Here is a 23207-nt window from a genome sequence, read left to right as displayed (position 1 = left end):
TGGATGAACTAGAATCAGAAGCAAGAAATCATCAAAGTTTGCCAAGAAACATCCGATTAAAAAGTAACCAAGAAGCATAACTAACAGCAGCAAACAAGCCAAGAAACTGTAGTTAAGAAGAAGAAGAAAAGTAATTATGAATGACCTGAATGAGATTAATAACAATGAGACCAGAGAGTTTGAAAATAATTCCAACAGGGACAATAACCTGTGCAGCTGGCCACGCCATTAACATTCATCACCAACCATATGCAGTCTTGCCAACGCCATGCAATGATGTAGAGAAACAGAGAAGGAAACGAAAATTAAAATATCTGTACCCTTTTTTTCATTAAAGCAAGCGGTTTATGTTTGAAGGAGATGCCGACTTCGACGCAGTTGCGTGGGATGGGAAGGGGAGGGGAGGGAGACTCTCATCTTTCTTCTCTATTGCTACATGCTGTTGCCAACTTTATGCATTTTTAACTCTCAAAAAATAATAATAACAATGATTCTGTACCACTAATTGTAGATTTACACCTTGGAATTTTTTTCTGTATGGCTTCGTGATTGACCCAAATCATTTCAGTGAGGCGACAGGTCGTTTGCTTCTCAAATAAATGACACGTCAAGCGTCTTCTATACTTGTAGTTTGCGTATCCTACGGCGTCGCTTTAACAGATTATAATTTGTAAGACCAACAACGAGCACTCGGCTGAAACCCGGTGTCCCTCGAAGTGCTAAAGAAAAAAAAAAGAACAGAGAAACTTGAAGAGAAGAAGAAAGCAGCAGGCTGCAGAGCAGGGGAAGTGAAAGTGAAAGATTAATGGCAGCACCAACAGCACCAGGAGGCTACCATCAACCAGCAACTTTAGAAGAAGTAAGAACCCTTTGGATTGGTGATTTGCAGTATTGGGCCGATGAATCCTACCTCACCTCCTGCTTCGCTCACACTGGCGAGGTCGCTCCCCTCTCACACCTCTTTTCTTCTTCTTCTTCTTCTTCTTCATGCTGTTTATACATATGGGTTTTTGTTTATCTATCATGGGTCTCTCTCTCTTTTTCCCAATTATAATTAGTATTTCTTAATGACTTTTTTTTTAATTTGAGAAAAATGTGAATTTCAGGTAGTCTCGATTAAAATAATACGCAACAAGTTAACTGGACAGCCTGAGGGTTATGGGTTTGTGGAGTTTGTTTCTCACGCAGCAGCTGAAAGGATTCTGCAGACGTATAATGGGACGCAAATGCCAGGAACGGAACAAACCTTTAGGTTGAACTGGGCTTCTTTCGGGATTGGGGAAAGGCGGCCCGATGCAGGGCCGGAACATTCGATTTTTGTTGGGGATTTAGCACCTGATGTTACGGATTATCTATTACAGGAGACGTTTCGGGTTCATTATCCGTCGGTTAGAGGTGCGAAGGTTGTGACTGATCCGAATACTGGACGGTCCAAGGGATATGGGTTTGTTAAATTTGCGGATGAGAATGAGAGAAATCGTGCCATGACTGAGATGAATGGTGTTTTTTGCTCAACTAGGCCAATGCGAATTAGCATGGCAACACCCAAGAAGACCACCAGTTTTCAACAACAATATGCTGTGCCGAAAGGTCATAATTCCTCTGTTTATTCATTGGAAGCAAATTGCAATTGAATGGATTACTTTTATATTTCCTTTTCTACAGTAGCTTCACATGTTTACCTTGACGAAGCTACCTTGTTTAACAATTAGGTCTTGATTGATGCTGGTTGCAATTTTATTTCCAATTAGAATGTAGCTTTTTTATATGCTGTCTAAAGTGAAATTGAGCGTCCTAGAAATTATGGTATTTTTAAAACTTTACACCGCAGGAAACTGCTCGAGGCTCTGCAACTCAAATATTACTAAACACATGGGCTTCCCCAACCATCAAAGCCTTTGATTCTTAACGACTTCTTAATATCGCTTACTTTTTCTGTTTGTCTTGCATGAGGATGCATTGGCTTTAAAGTGCGTCACTCTCATTTTCAATTGGTTCCTGGATAACATTAAATATTACTAAGCATATGGATTACCCAGAAATTAAAGCCTTTGATCGTTAATGACTTCCTAATACTGCTTACTCTTTTGGCATTCAAGTGCAACACTCTTACTCTCAATTGGTTTCTGGATAACATTGTGCTTAATTTTCATTTTTTGCAGCCTTTTATCCAGCTCCCGCATACACTGCACCAGTCCAAGTGGTTTCAGCAGATGGTGACATTACTAATACCACAGTAAGTTAGCCATACTTCAATTTTTTGGAGATTTGTTTCTTGTGCATTTCTACTGACAATTTTTTTCTTATTGCAGATCTTTGTTGGTAACTTGGATCCTAATGCCACAGAAGAGGACCTCAGGCAAACCTTTCTGCAGCTTGGGGAGATTGCCTCTGTCAAGATTCCTGCAGGCAGAGGATGTGGTTTCGTACAGTTTGCAACTAGGTTTGTTTGATTAGTACTGTAAATGCCTTTTCTTACTGCGTTATCATCTTTAGATAATATGCCATATAAGTACTGATAGTGCAGCATCATGGCATTGTCATTTGTCCTTTTGAGGCATTTGGTAGTTGAGTTTGAATGTCAGTTCATGGTCATTTCTATTTAGCAACCGTCATATGGGTTAGCCCTTCCCTTCTCTTATTGATCAGAGAATCGCAAGTGAAAAGGATGAGGGAGGCAGAAAGTATTATTATGTGGATAGTCCAAAGGGGGTACCCCTTATGCCATGATATGTTTGTTATTGCCAAGGTTCCACCAAATACCAATTTTGTCTATATAGGAAACCGTCTGAATAAGTCATACAAAGGATGCAGGGGAATATGATTCTTGTGGGCTAGGTCTATACTGCTATCCCTTATAGCATACTATAGTCAAGTTTTTTACTTCCCCCCTGCTATGTAATAGTTTCTGACCTCTATTATTTTTTTTTTCCTGAACAGGACATCAGCTGAAGAAGCAATACAAAGGATGCAAGGGCATGTGATTGGTCAACAACCAGTACGCATTTCTTGGGGAAAGAAACAAGTAAGTTTCACTTCCAGCTTTGAGAATGTTTGATATGTAAACACCTCGTCATGTCATGCTTCTTTTCATATCCATAAAAACAACACAATTATTTAATTTTCAACATTCAGCTCAATACCATGAAGAAAGTCAATTCATAGTAGACTGCTTGGCAGCAGATGGAACATCCCTGGGTATTTGTGTTAATAATTATGTTGTTTAATCTGTGATTTAATCCTTAGTAGCCTGTTTTGAATACTAAGTTTTTAATGAATGTCTTGTCTATCTAAAGAAAGTTGAAGTTAAAACATCAGGATAGGATGATATTAAATTTCGGATATTATTTTTTTCTTGACCAGAATTGATAATGAGTTTGAAGGCATTATGGAGGAGTCTATGTAGTCTTGTATTTATTTGCAGTCTTTGACTTAAACATACATTTCAAACCATTATTCTTTTCTATACTAGCCGTGATAATATATGATATCCTGTTGCTGTAGGACTTAACAGCTACCTGGGGTCAGCAAGTAGATCAATGGAATGCTTATTATGGTTATGGACAAGGCTATGATGCATATGCTTATGGGGGTACACATGATCCCTCATTATATGCATACAATGCATACGCTGGTTATCCACAGTACCCTCAACAGGCAAGATATGTTAATTTGCTTAAACAGTTTCTCTTGATGATGATACTAGTTGTCATTGATTTTGTCCACTTTGGCCATTTAATTTTTTTTTCCTTCTCCTATATGACTCAATATTGTTAGAGCTTGGGATGGTCACAGGGCAGGTATAAGATGGGTTTTGCATTGCACATTCTTACCCTTGTAATATCTTGTGGCTTCCATACCATCTGTTTTAAATGAATGAGGAGGGGTGAGCTGAAACTTTTAGGTTCAGGCCTCAGGGTGCATCGGGGCTAGCATACATAATGATAAAGTTTAAAAGTTCTAGAGTTCCATCAAATCCTTTCAGCAAGCACCTTAATTGCGCCATCACTGAGGATAATAGAACCTTGGCAGCAAGTGCAGAATAATTATTTTCTATTTAAATAATATATTTCCAAGTAGCAGAGAGAAGTCTCCTCATGATGGTGTTTCATGCCCAAGGAAAAAGATGGAAGGAGAAGGGGAATATGAGAAAAACTAATTTTGGGTACATTGTCATCATGATAAAAAGTTAATATACATCTACTAGGAGGGGGTCAAACATGATGTTGAAAACAACAGGCTAGGTTTTTCTGGTATTCTTTTGGATACTAAAGATGTGCAAGTGTATCTAATCACTGCTAGAAAGATCAGAATGGACTCTGTTACATGAGTTTTGACATTTTCGGACTGTAAATACTATTTCTGAATTCTCTCGTGGAAAAGAAGTTTGTGCTTAATTTAATTAATCATCAGTTGCCTTAATTTGATCATGCATCTGGCGGTTTGATTTTAGGTTGAAGGTGCTCCAGACATGGCAGGTGTTGTCCCAGTTGCTGAACATAGGGAAGAGTCTTATGATCCGTTGGCTGCTCCAGATGTTGATAAGTAATGTTTCACGCTCAGCCATACTAGTGTTACACAGCTTGTGTATTTTCTCTTCTTGGCTAATATTTAGTTCTGTTGATTTGATTGTCAGGTTAAATGCTGCTTATCTTTCTACACATGGAAGTGCCATCTTTGGCCGGACTTTGTGGATGAAAACCTCATCACTTACGCAACAAGCTCAGGCATAATTGATATTCCCGGTTCACATCATGGTACCTTCTGCATTATCCAAGGGGCTACTTTAGGGTTAAGAAATCTTCAGGGCATAAAGAAATCTGCCATTTGATGGAAAAACTTCCAAAACATGCTCAAGATGTATCCGTTAACAGTGATAGTCAAGAAAGAAAACAGCTAGTACGTATTTTAAACATGCTTTGCTTTGGTGTTTTTGGGTTTTGAGCTTTTTGGTTTTCATTCGTTTTGTACATGAAGTTGAGCCGCAACGAATATTGCTCGTTGGCAAGCTGCTGTTCTCTTGCGGGATAAGATTTATTGTCACTTTCTTGATGGTTCGTCCCTATGCCCTTTCATTTACAGATTACTTCTAATATGTAAGCAACGGTGGTTTGCCAAATGAAAAAAAATAAAAATTGTATTGTAATGAATAATGTTTTTTAAAGTGTTTTTTTGTTTGAAAATAATCGAAATATATTAAAATAATTTTTTCTTATATTTTTGGTATGTAATATACAATATATTTTTATATTTAAGTACAAATTATCTTTCAAATTTTCCTTCTAAAATATCTCATCCAAAGTTTTAATTTCTTCGCAATTCTCTTAAATTTATCTTCTTTACTCACAAAGTATTATCGTTATAAATATTTTTCTTCATTTTTATTTAGATGTCAAACATAAAACCAACAATTTTAAAATATTACCCTGCTTAGATGCTTAATACTTAATCAAGATTCTTATCATGAAAAGTTTCAAATGTTAAGGAAACAATGAAAAAATAAAATTTAAATTGCTTCATTTATATTTTCCAAATTGTGCTGTCTATTTGCCAAATTAACAAATATTCTGATGATTCTTTTACTTGTATATGGTGTTGTGAATATAATTATTTAATTAATTCATTTAAATACATGTAATATATATATATATATATATATATATATATATATATATTATGACCCCACAAAAAGATTTTCGGCTTCATGATTGGTGCAACAGTATTTGGAATGTAAAATCATGTTATGAATTAACAACTCTCAAATAATTACTAACGACAAGCAATTGTTTGAATATGAACACAAACATGAATAATCATTATAAATAATTTTACTAAGAAATATATAAACAATTTCATGTGATTTAATCCACTATTTTACATAGCATACTTATATATACTATTAAATATTTTCTTAAAAAATATATATATTTGAAAAACCGTGTCAATAACACGTAGTTCATCAACTAGTTAAATGATATGTAGCTAAGTGAATGGGAACTCCTAATTGACGGAGTTCGGTGTCTACAAATGATAAAACCGCAACAGGGAATGATAAATCGTCCCCCTTGAAGTCATTGAAGAAATTTTGCTGTAAGAACAGTTCATCGAACGGGCAAAAAAATAATTGAAATTGCTTTTGACAACACTGAAATTGATTGTTAATTTTAACGAAAAACTATATATTCAATTCCTGTATTTTAAATTCATTTATAACTCAAACATTTTCATCCCTTTCATGTTAATTTCCAATTTATTTGAAAAAAGTAGATGATATAAGAGATTAACGAGAAAAGAAAGCATTTCTTAAAAATAAAATACACTAGATTAAGTACGGTCAAAGTTATAGTTAACTCCTGAACTTGGAGACTATTTTTTTTTTTAATAAAGGACACCTGGGCCCCAGTAGACGAAGGATCAACAATGATGCCGAATGCTATGACTAACCACCAACTGAAATAGGTTGTCGACGCCCGAAGCAAGTTGCTGCTTCGGCAAAGCTAACCATGGGATTCAACAGGGCGAAACTTGAAGAAATAAGATGCAGTTCAAAACCATGGTATTTCTATTTCTTCTTTTGTCTCAATCTAAAAAGGACGTTTTGTACCACGGAAAACTCCGACGAACACCATGAGAAGTGCTATCTCAGGGAATTGCCATGAGTTCCTTGTTTCATTTGTTTTGCTTTGTGCTCTTTGATCAACTCAAAGATGATGTGCAAAAGTTAAAAAGGACAAGAGCATAAATAGTGAATATAGCAAACTTGGATCTCCTTCAACCTTATTAATTTCATGTTGCCGTCAAAGATAAATGAAGTGCCTCAGAACAAAGTACAGTTTTTCATGGCCGAAGTTGAAAATAAAAAACGAAAAACAGTTCTACTTTGACAGCGAAAGTTGAAAGTCTATATCTTGTATGGATGGTAAATAAGATTTGAGATGTAAAGGTCAAAATTGTTCATATAAATGAATGAGAAAGAACTGGATGTGATTATCATGACCTTAAATCATAAATACTTGGCCAACCAGGGTATCTCCTTGCTGTCTTTCAATGCAAAAGCTACATCATCACTGCACAAGGTAGAAGAAGTTGGTCACTTACACCGCTGATAATGCTTCCTGTTTTGCTTGTGCACGAGAAAAGTTATTCATCCAATCAAATAAATCATGCCTATAAAATAATGTTATTAATTCAAATGCAAGGCATTCTTTCTCGAAATCGTAAATCAGATTCTATGAGAATATAGTAGTATTGTGATCATTAGACTGCCCAGATCAATGGAGCAAAGTCAAAGCAGAATGCGCTCCAGGGAACTAACCTTGGAAAATTGAGCTGCAACTTCTGCAAACTGTGTCTAGCTCCTGGTTCACATAGAATTATCCTGCTTTCACCTAGCATGCAGCTGCCAATAACAACACAAATGAAACAAAACAATCAAGATTATTCACTGACCACAAATCAGAATCAATGTTTATGAACTGAATCATACAAGCACCTGTCTTTGTTTTTTCCAGTTTATGACAACCAGAAACATGGAAATGACGTACTACAACTTGTAGTTCCTTTAAATAAAAATCATAATTAAGTATTATCACATAGCTTGGTACATCACAACTTTTTTTACCGAAACCTCATGTTGCTTTTCGTGGTACCACAGAAAGCAGTAAAGCAACATGTCCCCATTTGGCATGTCATCTGGGCATACTTATATATAATGTCTAAGTACTGAGGAGCCCCAAAGCCCAAACCATTCCCCAACAATAGCTCTCCAAAGAAGTTGTCGAAAGAAAATTAACTGAGAAAATTTCCATGATATCCCTTTTTCTTTCAGGAAAAAAGAAGCAAAAAAGCAATGCAAGCTGACTTACCCAAGTTTCAAGAGGATGTCCCAACCAGGAAATGCTTCTGCATTGCTTGTACAAATACATGAAACAGTCATTGCCAACTGCAAACAGATGAACCTTTCAGCAACCACTCACAAATGAGTCTTGAAACCATCAAGATAGAGAGCGTTTATATAAAACTCAGTTGGACCAACAAGAAAAGGATAGTTGCAAACAGCGGGCCTGGCTTAATGTCCACTGTTTGTTGATAGCTACTAATCTATGCAAAAAATTAACTTATAAAATATGAAAGCTCTGAATGTTAGCTTCAGAGGCTTACTACCTTGGCCAGGACACATTCATAGTGTGGTCAGTATAGCTTTTTATTCCAAAAATACACGGAATTAATAATGGGCAGTTAAAAACAATCAGACATATTAAGGTGGCTTTGGATTTTGACCTTTTCAAAGGATGTCTCAGCCATCCCTGTTTTATACAGCTCGTACACCATAGCTGCCAAGAAAATTTTACTTAGTTTGGAACAACTTCTCATTACCTGCAATAAAGAAAGAAAAAAGAGAGATAAAAGAATCAGTTGTTATAAGAGGAGGTAGTCGAAAATTGAGATCCTTTTCTCCCCATTAACAAATACTAATATGTTTTTTTTTTCACAAAATTTAAATGTCAATGATGACAGCTAGCATAAAAGTTTAAAAAACTGTCCAAGGCAATCATTCTCACAGACTAAGATCTACGATAATTTTACTTCATGTAGAGTAGCCATCGTGTCACAAGGTAATAAAAGTGTCTGCTTTGATCTCCTTGATATTATTTAAGTTTACTAAGACATTTCCTTGAACTGCCCACTAATTTTATGCAGGGATAAGATAGATAAATTTCTTGATGTCAAAAAGTGCTGTGCTATGGCAAAGTAAAAAACTTTCTCATAGAGCACTACAGTTAAGGCATAACTCTGGCCATTCACCTCTATATAAATCTGAATGTGTCAGTCATTGCTGATACATGCATAATTGACACCATTGTGTACCCTCTATCATGATATAAAAAATAAAGCAAAAATGGCTTAAAATAGCAAAAAAGACCCATAATTTGCAAGATTTATACTTGAAAGCCAACTCACTTGAATATGAGGCGCCTGGAACATTTCCTGAATGGCTGCTTCAACTGCTGACATACCGACAAGGCCCTTTCCTGGAAAATGATCAAATACAGATTCATCTAGTGAGCAGAACAACCAATGTGGCTGAGAGGGTAATCCTTTATTTCATAATATTCTTATTAGTGGATGGGTTTAATTGCGAATACAATATACAAAAATATTTTTACCCTTTATTTCATAACATTACCAAAACTATTAATGTTTGAAAATAGATGTTCTGTCTGTTTTTAGTCAATTTTGGCAGGTTTACTTGGTATAGATCAACATGAAAGCTTCAAGGAGTCAACTACAGTAACCATATAGTTGTCCACCAATAATTGGAGCCTTTAGAAGTTCTGATAGGCACTACATTCATACTCTACAACAGCATGAGGTGACTTAAGAAACCCCCAAGAATGCACCACAATCTAAAGTACAAATTATTGGTGATGTTAATGTCATGACATGATTTGATGGCAACATTTTTTTAGGGGAGTCAGAGCTCCAAGCATGGACGAAATATCCTTTGCTTGTTTGAATATGAAAGACCACCTAATCCAAACCATTGGTATGAAGTTATAATATCTCACAGTATCAAAAAGTCTAGTAAACCAAAGAGTTTAGGTACCTTCTGGAGCTGGATTATGATTGGAGCTCAATTTCTTAATTTGGTAATCTGCAATTTCAGCTGCACGCCTGCAAATTTCTAGAGCACGACGTGCATCTCCTGAAATAGCTGCTACCTGAATGTATTCATGAGGTTGATGTTGAGGGAAAAGCAATTCAAGTATGAAGATATGCATCGATTTAGATGCATCAAAATTTAGCAATTGAAAATATAGAGCAAGTTTAGAATCCATGGCAACAAACAAAGACGGACCTTCCTTGAAGCAAATTCTATAGCTTGCTTTTCAAATGCATTGATTCCTTTAAGGCGACTTGAAATGATTTCCTGAAGCTGTTGATAATTATAGGGACCAAAACAAAGCCTTTGTATACCCATACGGCTTGAAATACGAGGAAGCAGCTTTTCTGGAAGATCCATAGTATTTGCTATTCCTGAATATCACATTAACAATGTCAAGGTTGCCATCGTATTCATCACAACTAATATAATCCAAAATGCATTATAAAAATATACACAAAGACTGACACAACCATATATAAATATTCAGAGAGAGAGAGAGAGAGAGAAAGTACCTATCACAATCAATTTAGAATGTGGCTTAGTTGGCCAATCAAGAATATTATATAGAACCTACAAACAAAAAAGGGTGAGGAACTCTACCTCAAAGTTTTATGGAAACTTTAAATTATACTGCTATTACTAGATAACAACAATAAGTTTTCAAATGATAATATATGCAAATTACCGACTGATTTCTGGTCACAAGAAGATCAAGTTCATCAATGAGTAGAATACAAGGCCGGTCATCTTCTTTACCAGTTCTCTTTCCATCTGAAAATCGCTCATTTAGCAAATGCAGAGCCTTTTTCCAACTTACTCTGTGTCCAGTCAACGCTTCATATATAGCCTAAAGAACACAGTAAATGCACTAAGCAACCAGAGGATTCAACCATAAAAGTGAATAAGATAACCTCAGAAATACTTTTACCCTGTAAATATTCTCTGGTGATGCCAACTTAAGACCATTAACATCCACAAAACAGTATGGTCTTATGCTTCCTGCATCAACTTCAGACTTCAGGTTCCTCATTACTGCAAGCACGCTCATTGTCTACAATTCATTCCCGCAAAAAAATCAGGTGATTTCAATCATATAAGCACTGCCAAAACTTGGATGAGACTAATCACTGCTTGGAAATAAGCAACAATAGCTATCGGTTAAAGCTGACAGACTTTACCTTTCCAGTTCCAGGAACACCATGAACATAAAGGCAGCGACCCAGACACTGATTGTCACAGATTGCACCTTTTACAAATGCACTAATCTCCTCCATCTCTCTACATTAAGGATTTTGATTAGAAACAATTATTTACAGTTAACCATAAGAACAAAGCATCAAATTTCTTACTTATTCCTGCAAGGTAGAGATTTTGGCAATTTTGCCAACACAAGAGCTGCTTTTGCCTTCTCCAGTTCAGTCTGCTTGTGGCATCTCACGTGCTCTGGGATTCTCTTTGTCCCAATTTTCTGAAGTCCAAAGAACTTCCCCTTTCGTGAGTTCTGTCATGATCACACAGTTCAGTAGGTTAATTGTTGGCAACCACTTGGAAAGCCACAAATAAGCAACAACGAAATTGTTCATACAGCAGCTAACTCATGAGCTGAGGATGCTCTAGATTGTAAGTTTATAACTTTTTCCTCTTCATATTCTACATCTTCATCTGTATCAGACTCAGCATCCTTGGAAGATTTCCAATCTTCATCAGTGTCAGAATTTTCACCTTCCTACCAACAAAGAGAAGAAGCAAATTAATTGCAACTGAGTGTTGACTTCCTTTTTTGTTTTTTTTTTTTTAGAATGTGTTGGCTCCATTTTGATGCTAAGTAGACTGATAGTTGCACCTTTCTTACCTCATCACCATTGTCAATATCAGCTAAACGCTTGAAACTGTGCCAATGTATGTCATATTCATATTCGCACATGAAAATGTCATCTCCTTCATCGTGGGCCTTTGCATACTCCTTGGGATTCAAGACAAAGCAGTGCCTAATGATAGACTCCATCTGCAACATTGAACAAATTGTTTGAGACTTGAATATCAGAACCTTCTGCTCTTGTGAACAATTTTACTTTAAAATGTTTGATAAACACACACACACACACGCGGAAGAATATAAACAGTTAGATGGTTCTTCATGTCGATGTCCATAGACAATGAAGAGTAAGACCATAATTAATCAATTCTTCAAGCCTCATAATACATCAAGGCAGTTCACTTTCTGTCAATCTTTTGGTAGATAACAGACCACGCTATCTCTCATTACATAGTGACTAACTGATAGGGACATGGAAAATTCCCTTCTTAAAAGATTGTGGACTGCCCAAAGAATCTATCCGTATCAGCACTTGTTCAATTAGATGTTAATAATCAAAATAAGATAACATCCATTACCTCAATCTCAGCAAAATCATTTGTCTGATAAAGCTCTCTCCTCAGATTGTGAGGCTGTCGTCCAGCAGAAGTTTCTTCAGGTATCGTATACCACCGTCCCCGAAACCAATAGCTCCCATCTGCCTCTTTCCAAATACTGCACACCTCCAGAAGAAAAGAAGCAAACTCCAATCATTCACATATTACAAGAAATAGAAGTCTATAAGCACCAGCCAATAGTAATATTAACATACACATCATGTACCAAACCTTTCTATATGGGCAGCCCATAAATCACTAGAAAGAAGTTTATCCCTCAACGTTCGAGCCAGTTTCTTCCCTGGAGGTGGCCTTGGTAACTGAACCTCTTTACCCAATTTCCTTGCCTCACAAAACCCACAAATCCATTCTCCTTCAGGCACTATCTTTAAAGGAGGTTTCAAGCATTTCAAATGAAACCCACCTAAACAATCATCACACTCAATCATTACTGCCTTCCCTGCCTTAAAACACACTCGACACTCTTCCAATTCTGGGACCTCATCGTCTGAGCTAGCATCCTCTCTCCTCTTCACATACACATCATCTCCAACCTCAAATTCACCCTCATCATACACCACTTTCTTATAATAAACCCTCTTCTTTCCACTCATTTTATCGGTTTTTGCTGTTTTACTCTTCGATGTCATCGCTCTCGTTATCACCATTCTCTCTTTCTCTTTCTCTTTCTCTTTCTCTTCACCCCTTCTCCTTTTCTTTGTCTCCGATTGATCCGGCGAAACAGGAGAGAATTCAACACCAACCTCAAGCACCTCAGACTTTGATTTCGGGGTTTTTGAGCACCCATTGTCTTTCTCGCCTCTTGGAGTCCTTTTCAATTCATTTTTACTCAAATTTCTCCGGGTTTTCGACGAATCAATCCTAGATTCTCGAGGGGCCTCGACCAATTTATTTGGTGGGGTTTTGAGTGAATCTTTGGTGGGTTTTTCAATTGGGGAAATGGGTTCTTGCGGGGCATTAACTTTGAGTGATAAACGGGGAGAGAATCGACGAGGAGGATCTAGTGTTCGTGGGGTCTGAGGAGTGGCTGAAACAGAAGAAGGAGATGTTGCTTGTTTTTTGAGTTTCTTACTTGGGGATTGAATAGATTTCTTTGGAGTATCTGCCATTTTTATGAGAAATCAATCAAGGCAGGGACTTTTTGCTAGGGTTTTAGGCAGAGAGGGAAAGGGAGTGTAGAGAGAGAAAGGAGGGGGATTTTAGAGGGAGAGAGAAGGATAAATGGCGGGAAATCTTCCCTCCCATTTTGGTTGAACCGTTGCGGCTTACAACATGGGTGGCGGGTTGTCTTCTTCTTGATGGATGTAAGAGTATATATAAATAAATGAATAAGGTTTAGATTCGATTAAAAAAAATTGATATGTGATTTAAAGTTAGTTAGGTTTTGATAGGTATACTAAAAGCTTGTATTTTAAAGTTGGTTAGAGGAAGTTGAAGGTTAGGTTTAGTGGTAGAGTTTTAGGGGTATTCGTGGAGAAGAAAATAAATTGATATTTTCATTTTAGTCCCTAATACGATGAACATGGTAGCATTCAGTGGTGTTCACAACAATAACAATAGTAAGTGATGATAGAATAGTGACTAGTGATATGATCCCGTGTTTGGATTGTAGTTACGATTGTTTTTTAAAATATTTTTTATTTGAAAATATATTAAAATAATATTTTTTTATTTTTTAAAAATTATTTTTAACATTAGCACATCAAAATAATATGAAAATACCAAAAAAATATTAATTTAAAGCAAAGAAAAAAAATAAAATAAATTCATATTTTTTCAAAAGCACTTTTAAAACACAAAAACAAACGGCATTAGATGGATCTGGGTTGTGATTATGACAATGCTTTGATTTATTCTTCATTATTGTATCATGCAATATTAAGTTTATTAGAGTTTTTAATTTGTAATTTATTTTCTATAAGGTTATTCGAGTCACAAATTTATCATATTAACATGAGTTGTCTTTTTATTTATATCATTTTTACTTGATTTTTTTTCAACTTCATCATTTAATATTGAGTTTGTTGAGAATTGAATTTTATAATTCTTTTTTATTTGCTTTTTATAAGATTATCCCGGTTTCGTGACTCGAGTCACGGATTTAGCAAGTCAACCTGTATTGTTTTTTTTCCGTTGACTAAAGATTGAACTTTATAATTTGTTTTAATTTACTTGCTATGGGGCTGTCCTAGTCTCGTGACCTGGGTCCCGAATCAATCCGAGTTGACTCGAGTCATTTATTGGTTATTTTTTTATTGATTTTTTCTTTAATTTTTCCCTTTAACATTTAATTGATTGAGAACTTGTTTTGATTTGTTTTCTATTGGATCATAGTTTCATAACTCGAATCATAAATTTACCAGTTAACTTAAGCTAACTCAGATCAATTCAATGTATTATTGTTTCAATATTTTTTCTTAAAAACAACATCTTTAAAAACTTTGATTTTGAGTAATAAGATTTTATCAAATAAAAAAATTTAATTTGTCACACAAGTCATTAAAAACCTAGCCAGATTGACTTCTCAAAATCTTGGCTAGGTCAATTAATAATCCAACCCAGTCAACCTAAGAGGTTAGAATGTTCTTTACAACCATGAAAATATTTAAAAGTATGATAATGATTGTCTTTTAGAATATTTTTTGTTTGAAAATACATTAAAAAAAATATTTTTTATTTTTTAAAAATTATTGTTGACATCAACATGTTAAAATAATATGAAAACCCTAAAACAATATTAATTTAAAGCAAAGAAAAAAATAAAAAAATTAAATATTTTTAAAAATATTTTTGAATTACAAAAATAAACATCAACTATATTTCAAAACAATGGGATACCCAGTACAATACTTAGATGTGACTATTTCAAAACAAACTATATTAAACTTTCATATAATTGCCTATATTTGTGAAGAGAGAAGAATAGAAGAAATTAATGATTGGAAAAGAAAAGAAAAGAAAAGGATGAATATCAATCTGTTTAGTTATTTGACTAATAAGAAAGTAAAAAAGGAGTCAATCCATCATACTTGAATTCATTGAAAATTACAATCGAATAAGGATTGAAAAGATCAAACAAAGCGAGCCAATTCCCCAAATCGGGTCTCCATCCTTTTGGAACATCAAATCCCTCCTGACAAACAATGTATAAAAAGCTAACCGAAGTGTCCATCCATGAAATCGCTGGAAGCGTCGTAAAGGTAAGGTTAAAACTAACGAACATCTTGACGGAATAACTAACTACCAAAAGCATCAACATTAATCTTCCATTGCAATCAGAATCAGTCTGGGACACCAACATAATTTATGGCACATGTGTGGTTGGAAAGCTTGTAACAAGTTCCAAGTGGAGCAAGACAACAAGACAAAATAATATACAACAGAATGATACAAGTACCTTGGCGTTCTCCTTGAACATGTGACAGCCAGAAGCTCCATGCCATTGGAAGATTTTGGCGGTTAGCATGAACTTATCATGATAGCAGTTTTCATTCGTCACTAGTGAAATCCCAACCATGATCAAGATCCCGAGGACTTTATATCTTCATGTAGCTACTGCCAATTTTCCGCTGCCTGGTGTAAGATTAACTTGTGGTCTTGTTGCACCCTTGACTGAAAACCAATGAAAGAAAATCAATTGACTCAATCAGTTAAGTAAGGTTGCACACTTGCACTGAGCACTTTACCCGTAAAACAAAAAATATTGTGCTTTCTGGCTACATTCTCATCTTTCACATGCATATGAAAATGAAAATATGAAACTTGAAGCATAAATAAGAAGATCTGCATGCCGTGTGTAAAATTGTGCCAGCAATCATGCATGTGCATAAAAGAGTTGGAGGAATGTGAAACCAGGTTGGTTTTTTATGGATTATTCAGCTCATTTTTTAGGTCGATCAGTTTTGAATAGAAGGAAAATGGTGGTCCACCTACAGAGTTAACAAGAGAAAATCATCCATATTTCTTTTTTAATAAAACAAGGGTCATACTGACCTTCATCTTTTTCCATTTTTCTTCTGCTACGCCAAAGTAGTCGAATTGGTGTACCAGAAAACCCAGCATCTGAACGCAGTTGCTTCTCCATATAGCGTCGGTACGTCTCAGGAAAAAGGTTTGAATCATTTACAAAGAAAACAAATGTGGGTGGTCTAATAGCAGCCTGCAAAAGGATATCTCTAATGAATATCATTTGTCATGTCCCATGCATAAACAGGTCAAGCTTCGGTAAAACAACAATTAGAATAAGATTTGGGACAAACTGGCTCAGCTGTACCGAGGTAGGGAAACTAGGGAAAGGAGTCCCTTCAGCAAGTACACTTAGCACAGATACAGATAAAAATTATCAATGATAATGACTTGCATAACATTAAAGCCTATACTACCGCCTAACAAAAGTACCTGAGTGCAATAATAAACACGCCCTCTCTTGCCACCACGCGTCCTAGGAGGGGGTTTAAAAGCCAATGCTTCTCGGACCACTTGATTCAGTATAGAAGTACCTAGCCTTCTTGATCTTTCCTTTTCAACTGTACTTGCAGCAACAATGATCCTGAAATCAAAGTAAAATTACATAATTTTTGCAAAAGGAGATGTGAGGGAAAACAACTGAGATTCTTAAGAGAGCTAACATCTTCAGATTGAACTTGCCACGTTAAGAAGTTGACAACACTGAATTATATGTCTCTACTTCTTAATCATGCATTTCTATTCGCTCATTCACTTGTGTGCTAATAGAAAACTGATGACATATCCAGCGGTCTTGTAAGTTTTTAAAGAACAATGGCAGACACATGCTTGCCAAAAAGCAATAGCACCACCACTGAACACAAACAGATCCAGTTCTTACAATAAATTTCCAATAATTCTCCAGTAGAAACTAGAATTTAAGTGAACCCCAAATCCCAAATTATCCACAACAGAATGGTTGCGGATGGGTTAAACTAAATAAAGATGAGGCACCAGGCGCTTTTCATGATTTTATCCTGGCTGTTTTCTATTTATTGTATAGTATTATTTCCCATCAATGAATAAATATTACCCATATTAAATCCCACCACGAGAAACAACTAGTCAAATGGGTTTAGAGAAGTTTTGTTATAATTATCAACAAGATTGCAGTGTTAGGCCACAACGTACTTCTCAACATTATTACCCATATTGTAAGTTATTAAGAAACAAGGTATACTGTCAGTGTTAGGCCACAACATACTTCTCAACATTATGACCAGCAATTGCAGTTGAGTAAACGATAGGAGCCCAATGAAGAAGACGAAGCTTCTCCCTAACATCTTGTTCATAGTATGTTGCAGTCTGCTGGTTTTTATTGGGTATTGTATCCCATTTGTTCACAACAATCAGGCAACCCTTTCCTTCTTTCTCTATCCTTTCAGCAATCCTGTAATCCTGTATCATTCAGGAAAAAGAAAACACAGACAGTTGAAATGAGAAAAGATTAGCAGGAACCAATAAGAATCGCAATTAAAGATAGGGGGGGTACTAGGAATCTGTGCAAAGACAATTTAAACATCCCTTCCTGATTCAGAACAACTGTCTCAGATCATTAACATGAATTTTAAGTTATCACAATTAAGCTCTCAAAACTTACACAGAATACCCAACACTTGATTGTGATGTCAATATGCAAGTGTTAATTGTATCTATAGTTTATACCACCATCTACAGGCAGCAACCACTTTTCTTTGGGCTATTTGTAATTATCCTAGTTTTATATAGGTAAAATACAACTCCATTCACATGTGAGTGGTGATCCTATATTGGCTATTAACCTTAAACCCAATTGATTATACCTCCCATATGCAACTTTGTATAACATATAAATACTAAACAAGGCGACTACAGAAATGTAGAGATTTCTTATTAATACATATGGTATTAATATTTCAGAAGTTTTTTGAAGTTAAATTGAGTTTACTTCCATATTAAGTTAAGTCTTTTTTTAATTATTAATACTTCTCCTGTTTACAAGCACCAGCTCTAAGACAGGTCTGAAACTCCTGATAATTACCTATGTAAGATGATTTTCCTATATTTCAATAGTCGAATGCCAATAGTTATTTGTTTGCAGAACTTTCGGTTAAACTAAATAATAAACAAGGCTGATAGCTGCTTGATGGCAGAATTCTCAGTTCCAAAGTTGTCCTACATGTTCAATTTTCACCTTTTTTATGGAGTACAGATGATAGAGATCATTAGAATGCTAAAGAAGAAGTACCTGTTCTGTGATACAAGCCATGGCCTCAATGACAAGAGCAACGACATCGGAACGGCGAATGCCACGAAATGCTCGATTCACTGATAAAGCCTCTGTCACACTACCTGATGAAGCTACTGCTGCCCTCCTTCTGATGCCAGCCGTATCAATAAGCAGAAACTTCTGCACACGAGCACCTATGAGCCTCCACATCATATCTGATGTTACTTAAAAGCAAAGCAAGATAAAAGAAAGAGATGACACGCACAGTTCTCAATTTTTCAATCATGAAATGATGTACTTTTAAGAATTTTATGTCCAGTGCAAGTAAACCAAGGTAAAAAACATGGCTAACCTGCTTGCTCTCCACTCATTTTTAACATTGAAAACAGAAAGGAAAAAAAGTATCAATCATATAAAAATATCTAGACCTGTTTTTTTATTTATGCAACCAATGAGAGAATAAGAGCTTGAAATGAACATGCTCCGAACCAATAAGCATTATTTATCCCATTTTAGATATTTCCAGTAAAGCGGTTTTGTTTTGAGTTATTTTCAGTTACATTTATGAAGCAAGAAAAATTCTTCTTTCTCCAATCATTACATGAGTATCAAACTACCAATACAATTCAAAACTAAACGAACCTGGCCATCTGGTCCTACAAATTCAGTATCAATAGCATCACGAGTAGTGCCACTGATGGGACTAACAATTGTTCTATCCTCTCCAACCAATGCATTCAAAATGCTACTTTTACCAACATTTGGCCGACCAACAATTGCAATGGCAGGAATGTAAGTTTCTTCTTCATTGAGATTTTCTGGAGCCTGCAAAAGAATCAAATTCATCATTTATTTTTTTTACAAATAAACAAGTGAAAATTAAGAAAGATGAGTGAAAGAAACCCTCAAGATACAGCTAAAATGTAGGACTTTTTTAAGCTAAATAAATAGGCCTTACGCACTGAAAATATTCCAGTCATAACAAAAGATTTAAGCATTAAAGTTGAAACTGCTAACCTCAACTTTTCCCAGTCTGGAACACACAAGATCAAGAAGTTCTCCTGTTCCAGTCCCTGATATCGCAGAAATAGGAAGCGGCGAGAACCTGGTTGGCCAATAAAAAAGTGCATGCTCTGTTTATCAAAATCAAATATGCAAAGGAAACATGTTATATAGGTTCTCTACTTACAAACTTCAGCCTAATTCATAGCCATGAACTATTTTTTATCCATAATCATAACATGCACAAGAAGGAAAAAAGGGCCCATTAGCATAAATCTCAGAAGTTCTATCTGCTAAGACATATGACAGCCTGACAGGTTAATTTGTTAGCTGGGTGCAACAAGTCATTAACGAATTGTATTAGTAATTGGCTTATGAGTCCTCCCTTTATGATGTCCAGAATGACAGGTTAACTTCTACAATTATTGTGATAAAAGTTGACACCACAATCCAAGGAAATGCTTCCCCTGGATACACATTGCAGAACAAACACCGCAATCTCAGAAGTGAAGATGATATGTACATTCACAAAAGAAGCTTAGTCACTCACACAAAACTCACAGGAAACACATAGTGACATTTTCAGGCAACTTCACATTACAAATGCCATGCATTCATGAATAACAGAAAGATTCATATTTTTTAGAGAGATATAAATAGAAATTAAAGATGGTTTACCCTAACGACCAAAATTCTGATGCTTGCATGATTCCTTTACGTGGAGATTCACACTTGTTCACTGCCAGGATAATACACTTGTTCGAGTAATTCCTGCGCAACCAGTCTGCTATCTCCACATCAGCTGCTGTTAGACCTGCCTGTTCAGGATTTTTATTTATGTCATTGATGGTAAAGGGAACATTTGATTATTGGTAAAATAGGAGAGAAAATAGCATATTCATACAGAACACATGAAAGGTAATGGTACAGAGGAATAATAAGACAAATTCAGTGTCTTATTCTCCTTTCAATAAATTGTTCCTTAAGAACATTTTGAGGAAACAGGAAAGAAAACTTATTAATTAAAAACAGCAAGGAATATATGCATCTACCTTCACAACCCATTTTCTTTCTTTTTTCATTTGTTTTTTATCTGGAAAAAAAAAACAAAGAGAGAGAGAGAATGGTGTACCTGGCCATCAACAAGGAATATAATGACAGATGATTCTTCCACAGCTGCAGTAGCTTGTTTCTCAATCATAGAGGGCATTCTAGCAACTGCTGCCTCTCTCGAGGCAAGTGGAATCCCATCCATGCCAATGGTTGTTGAGATAGCCAAATCTTCCATAACATTAGCTTGTGACTTTGATACTGTGACAACACCTCCAGTATCCACCACCATAAATTCATGTTCTCCCCAAAAAGATCTACCATACAAACGGTCCCGAGTAACCCCAGGTTCATCCACCACAATTGCCCTATTCCCCTACAATTTGTGACACTAAAAATCAACACCGATGATAATTATGTATCTACAACTTCCACATTCTATTTCCCGAATATTCAAAACTGTATTAAAAAAAAAGAAATTAGAAGCTCCAATTTGAATGAATAAATTACCCCAACAAGACAGTTGAATAGCGCTGATTTACCAACATTTGGCCGTCCAACAATTGCAACTTTTGGAAGAAGATGGTCAGGGATCTGCAGATAGAAATTCAAGTGTTCGAAGTCAATGAAGACCAACAATGTATTCTTTCAGTTCACTTTTCGACTTAGAATCTTCAACATTTTTGCAGTAAATTAATCAACTTTACACAAATTTAAACTAAATGTAAATATACCTTCCATTTTTTTTAATAACTTGTAAAATCCTACTTTGTACACCTCACCGAAAAGTGGTTAGAAAGAAAAGCAAAATCAATGCATAAATTTAATTCCAGTAATCAGAAGATAAGAAAAAGGAAACGGACTGAATAAATTAGAAGGAAAAAAAAAAGGGAAAGAAAGAAAGAAGAGTTAACAAACATCTTTAGAAGTAGCTTTTTTTCGCTTCTGCTTCCTACTTTCCCTTTTCTCATCAGTGTCATCTTCTACAAAATTAAGATATGATATTTATTAGAGAATTGTAAAGATAAACTCATGGAAGGAAGGAAGGAAGGAAAGGCAGCACCGATTGTTAATTGGCGAGACAAGGAGGTAGATAACTCTTTAACGGCGAATTTAGCTTCTTTCTCGAGGTCTTCGATATCAATGTCACTTTCATATTCATCGATTTCTGTTTCACTAACGATATCTTCTTCTTCTTCTTCTTCTTCTTCGACTTCTTCTTCTTCGAAATGTTGAGTGGTGTTGGCGGAGGATTTGAGAGGGGTTAATTTGGGGAAAGAGAGAGAAGAGAGGAAGGAAATGGGAGGATTCTGTGAGGAGAGGAGGGAAAGGGAAGTTTTTTTGGGACAGAGAGGAAATGGAAATGAAAATGGGAGGGAGGAGGAGGAGAAGAGCTTGCTTACTGTACCTGTAGCTGCTAACATTTTTGGAGATGGATGGTTAGTTTGGCGTTGGCGGTGGTTTATGATTCATTCGAGGGGTTTATCTTCTTTGCGTTGGGGTTTTATTTTATTTTGGCGCCTTCCAAAGGACGACATGCCGTTTCTTCTCAGAAATAAAGGTTCGCTATCAGATCACTAGTGGTAGTGGTAGTAATGCTCCTAGTATCATTAGCAGTAATTTAACCATTGCAACCTGTCACAGCAAGGCTTGATCTCCAAAATTCCGAATTGCATCAAGAATGTTCTAATTACATGGCCCTAGCCGGTTACATTGCCGGCGGTTTGCTCTAGGAAACCACCGCCTGCTGCTGCTTGTAAGCATGCCCTAGGACCCTTCGCCTACACAAGGTTGATTGGGAGGACCAGCGTCCTAAATCTACCCTTCCATGCAATGACTTTTCACTAACTCTTGTAAAGTTCTCTCAAGTTTTTCACGATTGGAATATCTGGAACCACTCTGCTTCATATTTTGCAAATTAATTTACTGGGAATCCGGAGATTGTTTGTCGTTGATATGCCCACTTCTTTTTACTAGCTTGTGACAGCAACTCGGGTTTTCAGCTGATACTCTATCAAGCTCTATACCATCCTTTTGAACCGATTCCTTGCCAGAAGTCTCTGGTTTTACTTTTACCTTAACTGGTTTCCCAAGCTATGACTTATCTTCTAATCTTGCTAATTCAAGAGCCTTTTGGCATACTGGAAATCCTTGATCATCCCAGGCCTCCAAGATTACACCAGAAGCTAAGCAAGTTCTTCCCTCGTAAAAAGCAGTAAACTGCCCCGCTGCTAGACCTTGATCATCTTCACACAAGTGGACAACTGCTACCTCTTCATGGCCATGTACACCAAGTTCTACCTTCACTCTGCAATCATAAAATGCAGGGCCATGTCTGGCCTAAAAAGTTTCAAGAGAGTCGAGCTTCAATATGTCAGCATTTGAGAACAAGACACTCTGATAGGTACGGCATGAATGATTCAAATGTTGAATATATAGGACTACAGGATTGCCAACTGAATAGAAAGACAAACATTCATGGACGGAAATGTGCAAGATTGTTTATCAAGAATAAATTATGTAAAACAGAACTCTCTCTTCCTTACACTTAAGCTGATTGGTCTCGTCAGGAGGAGACCCGCTAAGCCATCTCAAGGAGCCAACACGGAATGTTTTTAACATCCTTCTCTACAACATACCTGCAAAGTGGGTGAAGAAAACCCAACATAAATAAACCATGGCCTCATAATTTGAAAACGAGATACAAAGACTGATAATAAAGCCAAGGAGACATAAACAAAGAGCAGGAAAGTTCTCACTTAATTACCGTATCTTTCTAGAGTTCTAAAAATACTAAAACAAAATTAATTTAAAATAAAAAAAAATCAACAAAAAAAAGGT

General features: G+C 36.0%; 3 protein-coding genes and 1 non-coding gene across 5 annotated transcripts; 1 reads left to right on the top strand and 3 right to left on the bottom strand.

Moving 5' to 3' along the window:
* The first annotated feature begins 673 nt into the window (after positions 1 to 673).
* On the top strand, positions 674 to 5052 carry LOC7482317 (polyadenylate-binding protein RBP47B'). Its single transcript, XM_002313296.4, has 8 exons — positions 674 to 940; positions 1107 to 1590; positions 2163 to 2236; positions 2313 to 2443; positions 2941 to 3025; positions 3505 to 3657; positions 4454 to 4545; positions 4637 to 5052. The coding sequence occupies exons 1-8, from the start codon at positions 806 to 808 to the stop codon at positions 4731 to 4733; spliced, it is 1251 nt and encodes a 416-aa protein (XP_002313332.4). The 5' UTR covers positions 674 to 805; the 3' UTR covers positions 4734 to 5052.
* A 1698-nt stretch (positions 5053 to 6750) lies between these two features.
* LOC7467361 (origin of replication complex subunit 1A) lies at positions 6751 to 13435 on the bottom strand. Its single transcript, XM_024608233.2, has 16 exons — positions 12311 to 13435; positions 12062 to 12197; positions 11520 to 11672; positions 11253 to 11393; positions 11017 to 11168; positions 10846 to 10945; positions 10596 to 10718; positions 10353 to 10514; positions 10180 to 10237; positions 9860 to 10038; positions 9608 to 9722; positions 8962 to 9032; positions 8281 to 8376; positions 7866 to 7942; positions 7316 to 7399; positions 6751 to 7067 (listed from the first exon to the last, which is right to left on the bottom strand). Exons 1-16 carry the CDS (start codon positions 13207 to 13209, stop codon positions 7004 to 7006), a joined length of 2610 nt encoding a protein of 869 aa, XP_024464001.2. The 5' UTR covers positions 13210 to 13435; the 3' UTR covers positions 6751 to 7003.
* Positions 11535 to 11612, bottom strand: LOC112328707 (small nucleolar RNA snoR28). Its single transcript, XR_002983896.1, has one exon. It is a non-coding gene; the product is annotated as a small nucleolar RNA snoR28 (small nucleolar RNA).
* A 1630-nt stretch (positions 13436 to 15065) lies between the features above and the next one.
* On the bottom strand, positions 15066 to 21859 carry LOC7482318 (uncharacterized). 2 transcript variants are annotated; one of them, XR_002983574.2, is made up of 13 exons: positions 21430 to 21859; positions 21285 to 21349; positions 20877 to 20960; positions 20449 to 20742; positions 19995 to 20134; positions 19332 to 19419; positions 18957 to 19139; positions 18333 to 18494; positions 17310 to 17503; positions 16499 to 16649; positions 16094 to 16259; positions 15498 to 15712; positions 15066 to 15233 (listed from the first exon to the last, which is right to left on the bottom strand). XR_002983574.2 is itself a non-coding variant. In XM_024607943.2 (12 exons), exons 1-12 carry the CDS (start codon positions 21788 to 21790, stop codon positions 15645 to 15647), a joined length of 1956 nt encoding a protein of 651 aa, XP_024463711.2. In that variant the 5' UTR covers positions 21791 to 21859; the 3' UTR covers positions 15338 to 15644. The 2 variants fall into 2 exon arrangements, 1 of the variants encoding a protein (XP_024463711.2); XM_024607943.2 differs by lacking the exon at positions 15066 to 15233 and having other exon boundaries at positions 15338 to 15712.
* Between the last annotated feature and the right edge of the window lie 1348 nt (positions 21860 to 23207).

The sequence above is a fragment of the Populus trichocarpa genome, chromosome 9, assembly GCF_000002775.5.
Source record: "Populus trichocarpa isolate Nisqually-1 chromosome 9, P.trichocarpa_v4.1, whole genome shotgun sequence".
In the NCBI taxonomy this organism is placed as follows: Eukaryota; Viridiplantae; Streptophyta; class Magnoliopsida; order Malpighiales; family Salicaceae; genus Populus; species Populus trichocarpa.
The sequence above is the reverse complement of the archived record's forward strand: the minus strand, read 5'-3'. Positions and strand labels throughout refer to the sequence as shown.

Bases quoted from the DNA above. Each gene is read 5' to 3' on its own strand.
- LOC7482317 (XM_002313296.4), top strand. From the start codon at position 806: ATGGCAGCACCAACAGCACCAGGAGGCTACCATCAACCAGCAACTTTA. The intron at 941-1,106 runs GTCGCTCCCCTC...TGTGAATTTCAG, and splicing joins GCTTCGCTCACACTGGCGAG to GTAGTCTCGATTAAAATAAT. The intron at 3,026-3,504 runs GTAAGTTTCACT...CTGTTGCTGTAG, and splicing joins TTTCTTGGGGAAAGAAACAA to GACTTAACAGCTACCTGGGG.
- LOC7467361 (XM_024608233.2), bottom strand. From the start codon at position 13,209: ATGGCAGATACTCCAAAGAAATCTATTCAATCCCCAAGTAAGAAACTC. The intron at 10,946-11,016 runs GTAAGAAATTTG...TCCTTAATGTAG, and splicing joins TCTCTACCTTGCAGGAATAA to AGAGATGGAGGAGATTAGTG. The intron at 10,515-10,595 runs GTAAAAGTATTT...TGTGTTCTTTAG, and splicing joins CACCAGAGAATATTTACAGG to GCTATATATGAAGCGTTGAC.
- LOC7482318 (XM_024607943.2), bottom strand. From the start codon at position 21,790: ATGTTAGCAGCTACAGGTACAGTAAGCAAGCTCTTCTCCTCCTCCTCC. The intron at 20,961-21,284 runs GTTTGTTAACTC...TTCTATCTGCAG, and splicing joins AAAAAGCTACTTCTAAAGAT to ATCCCTGACCATCTTCTTCC. The intron at 17,504-18,332 runs GTACTTCTTCTT...TGAATGATACAG, and splicing joins TGGCTTGTATCACAGAACAG to GATTACAGGATTGCTGAAAG.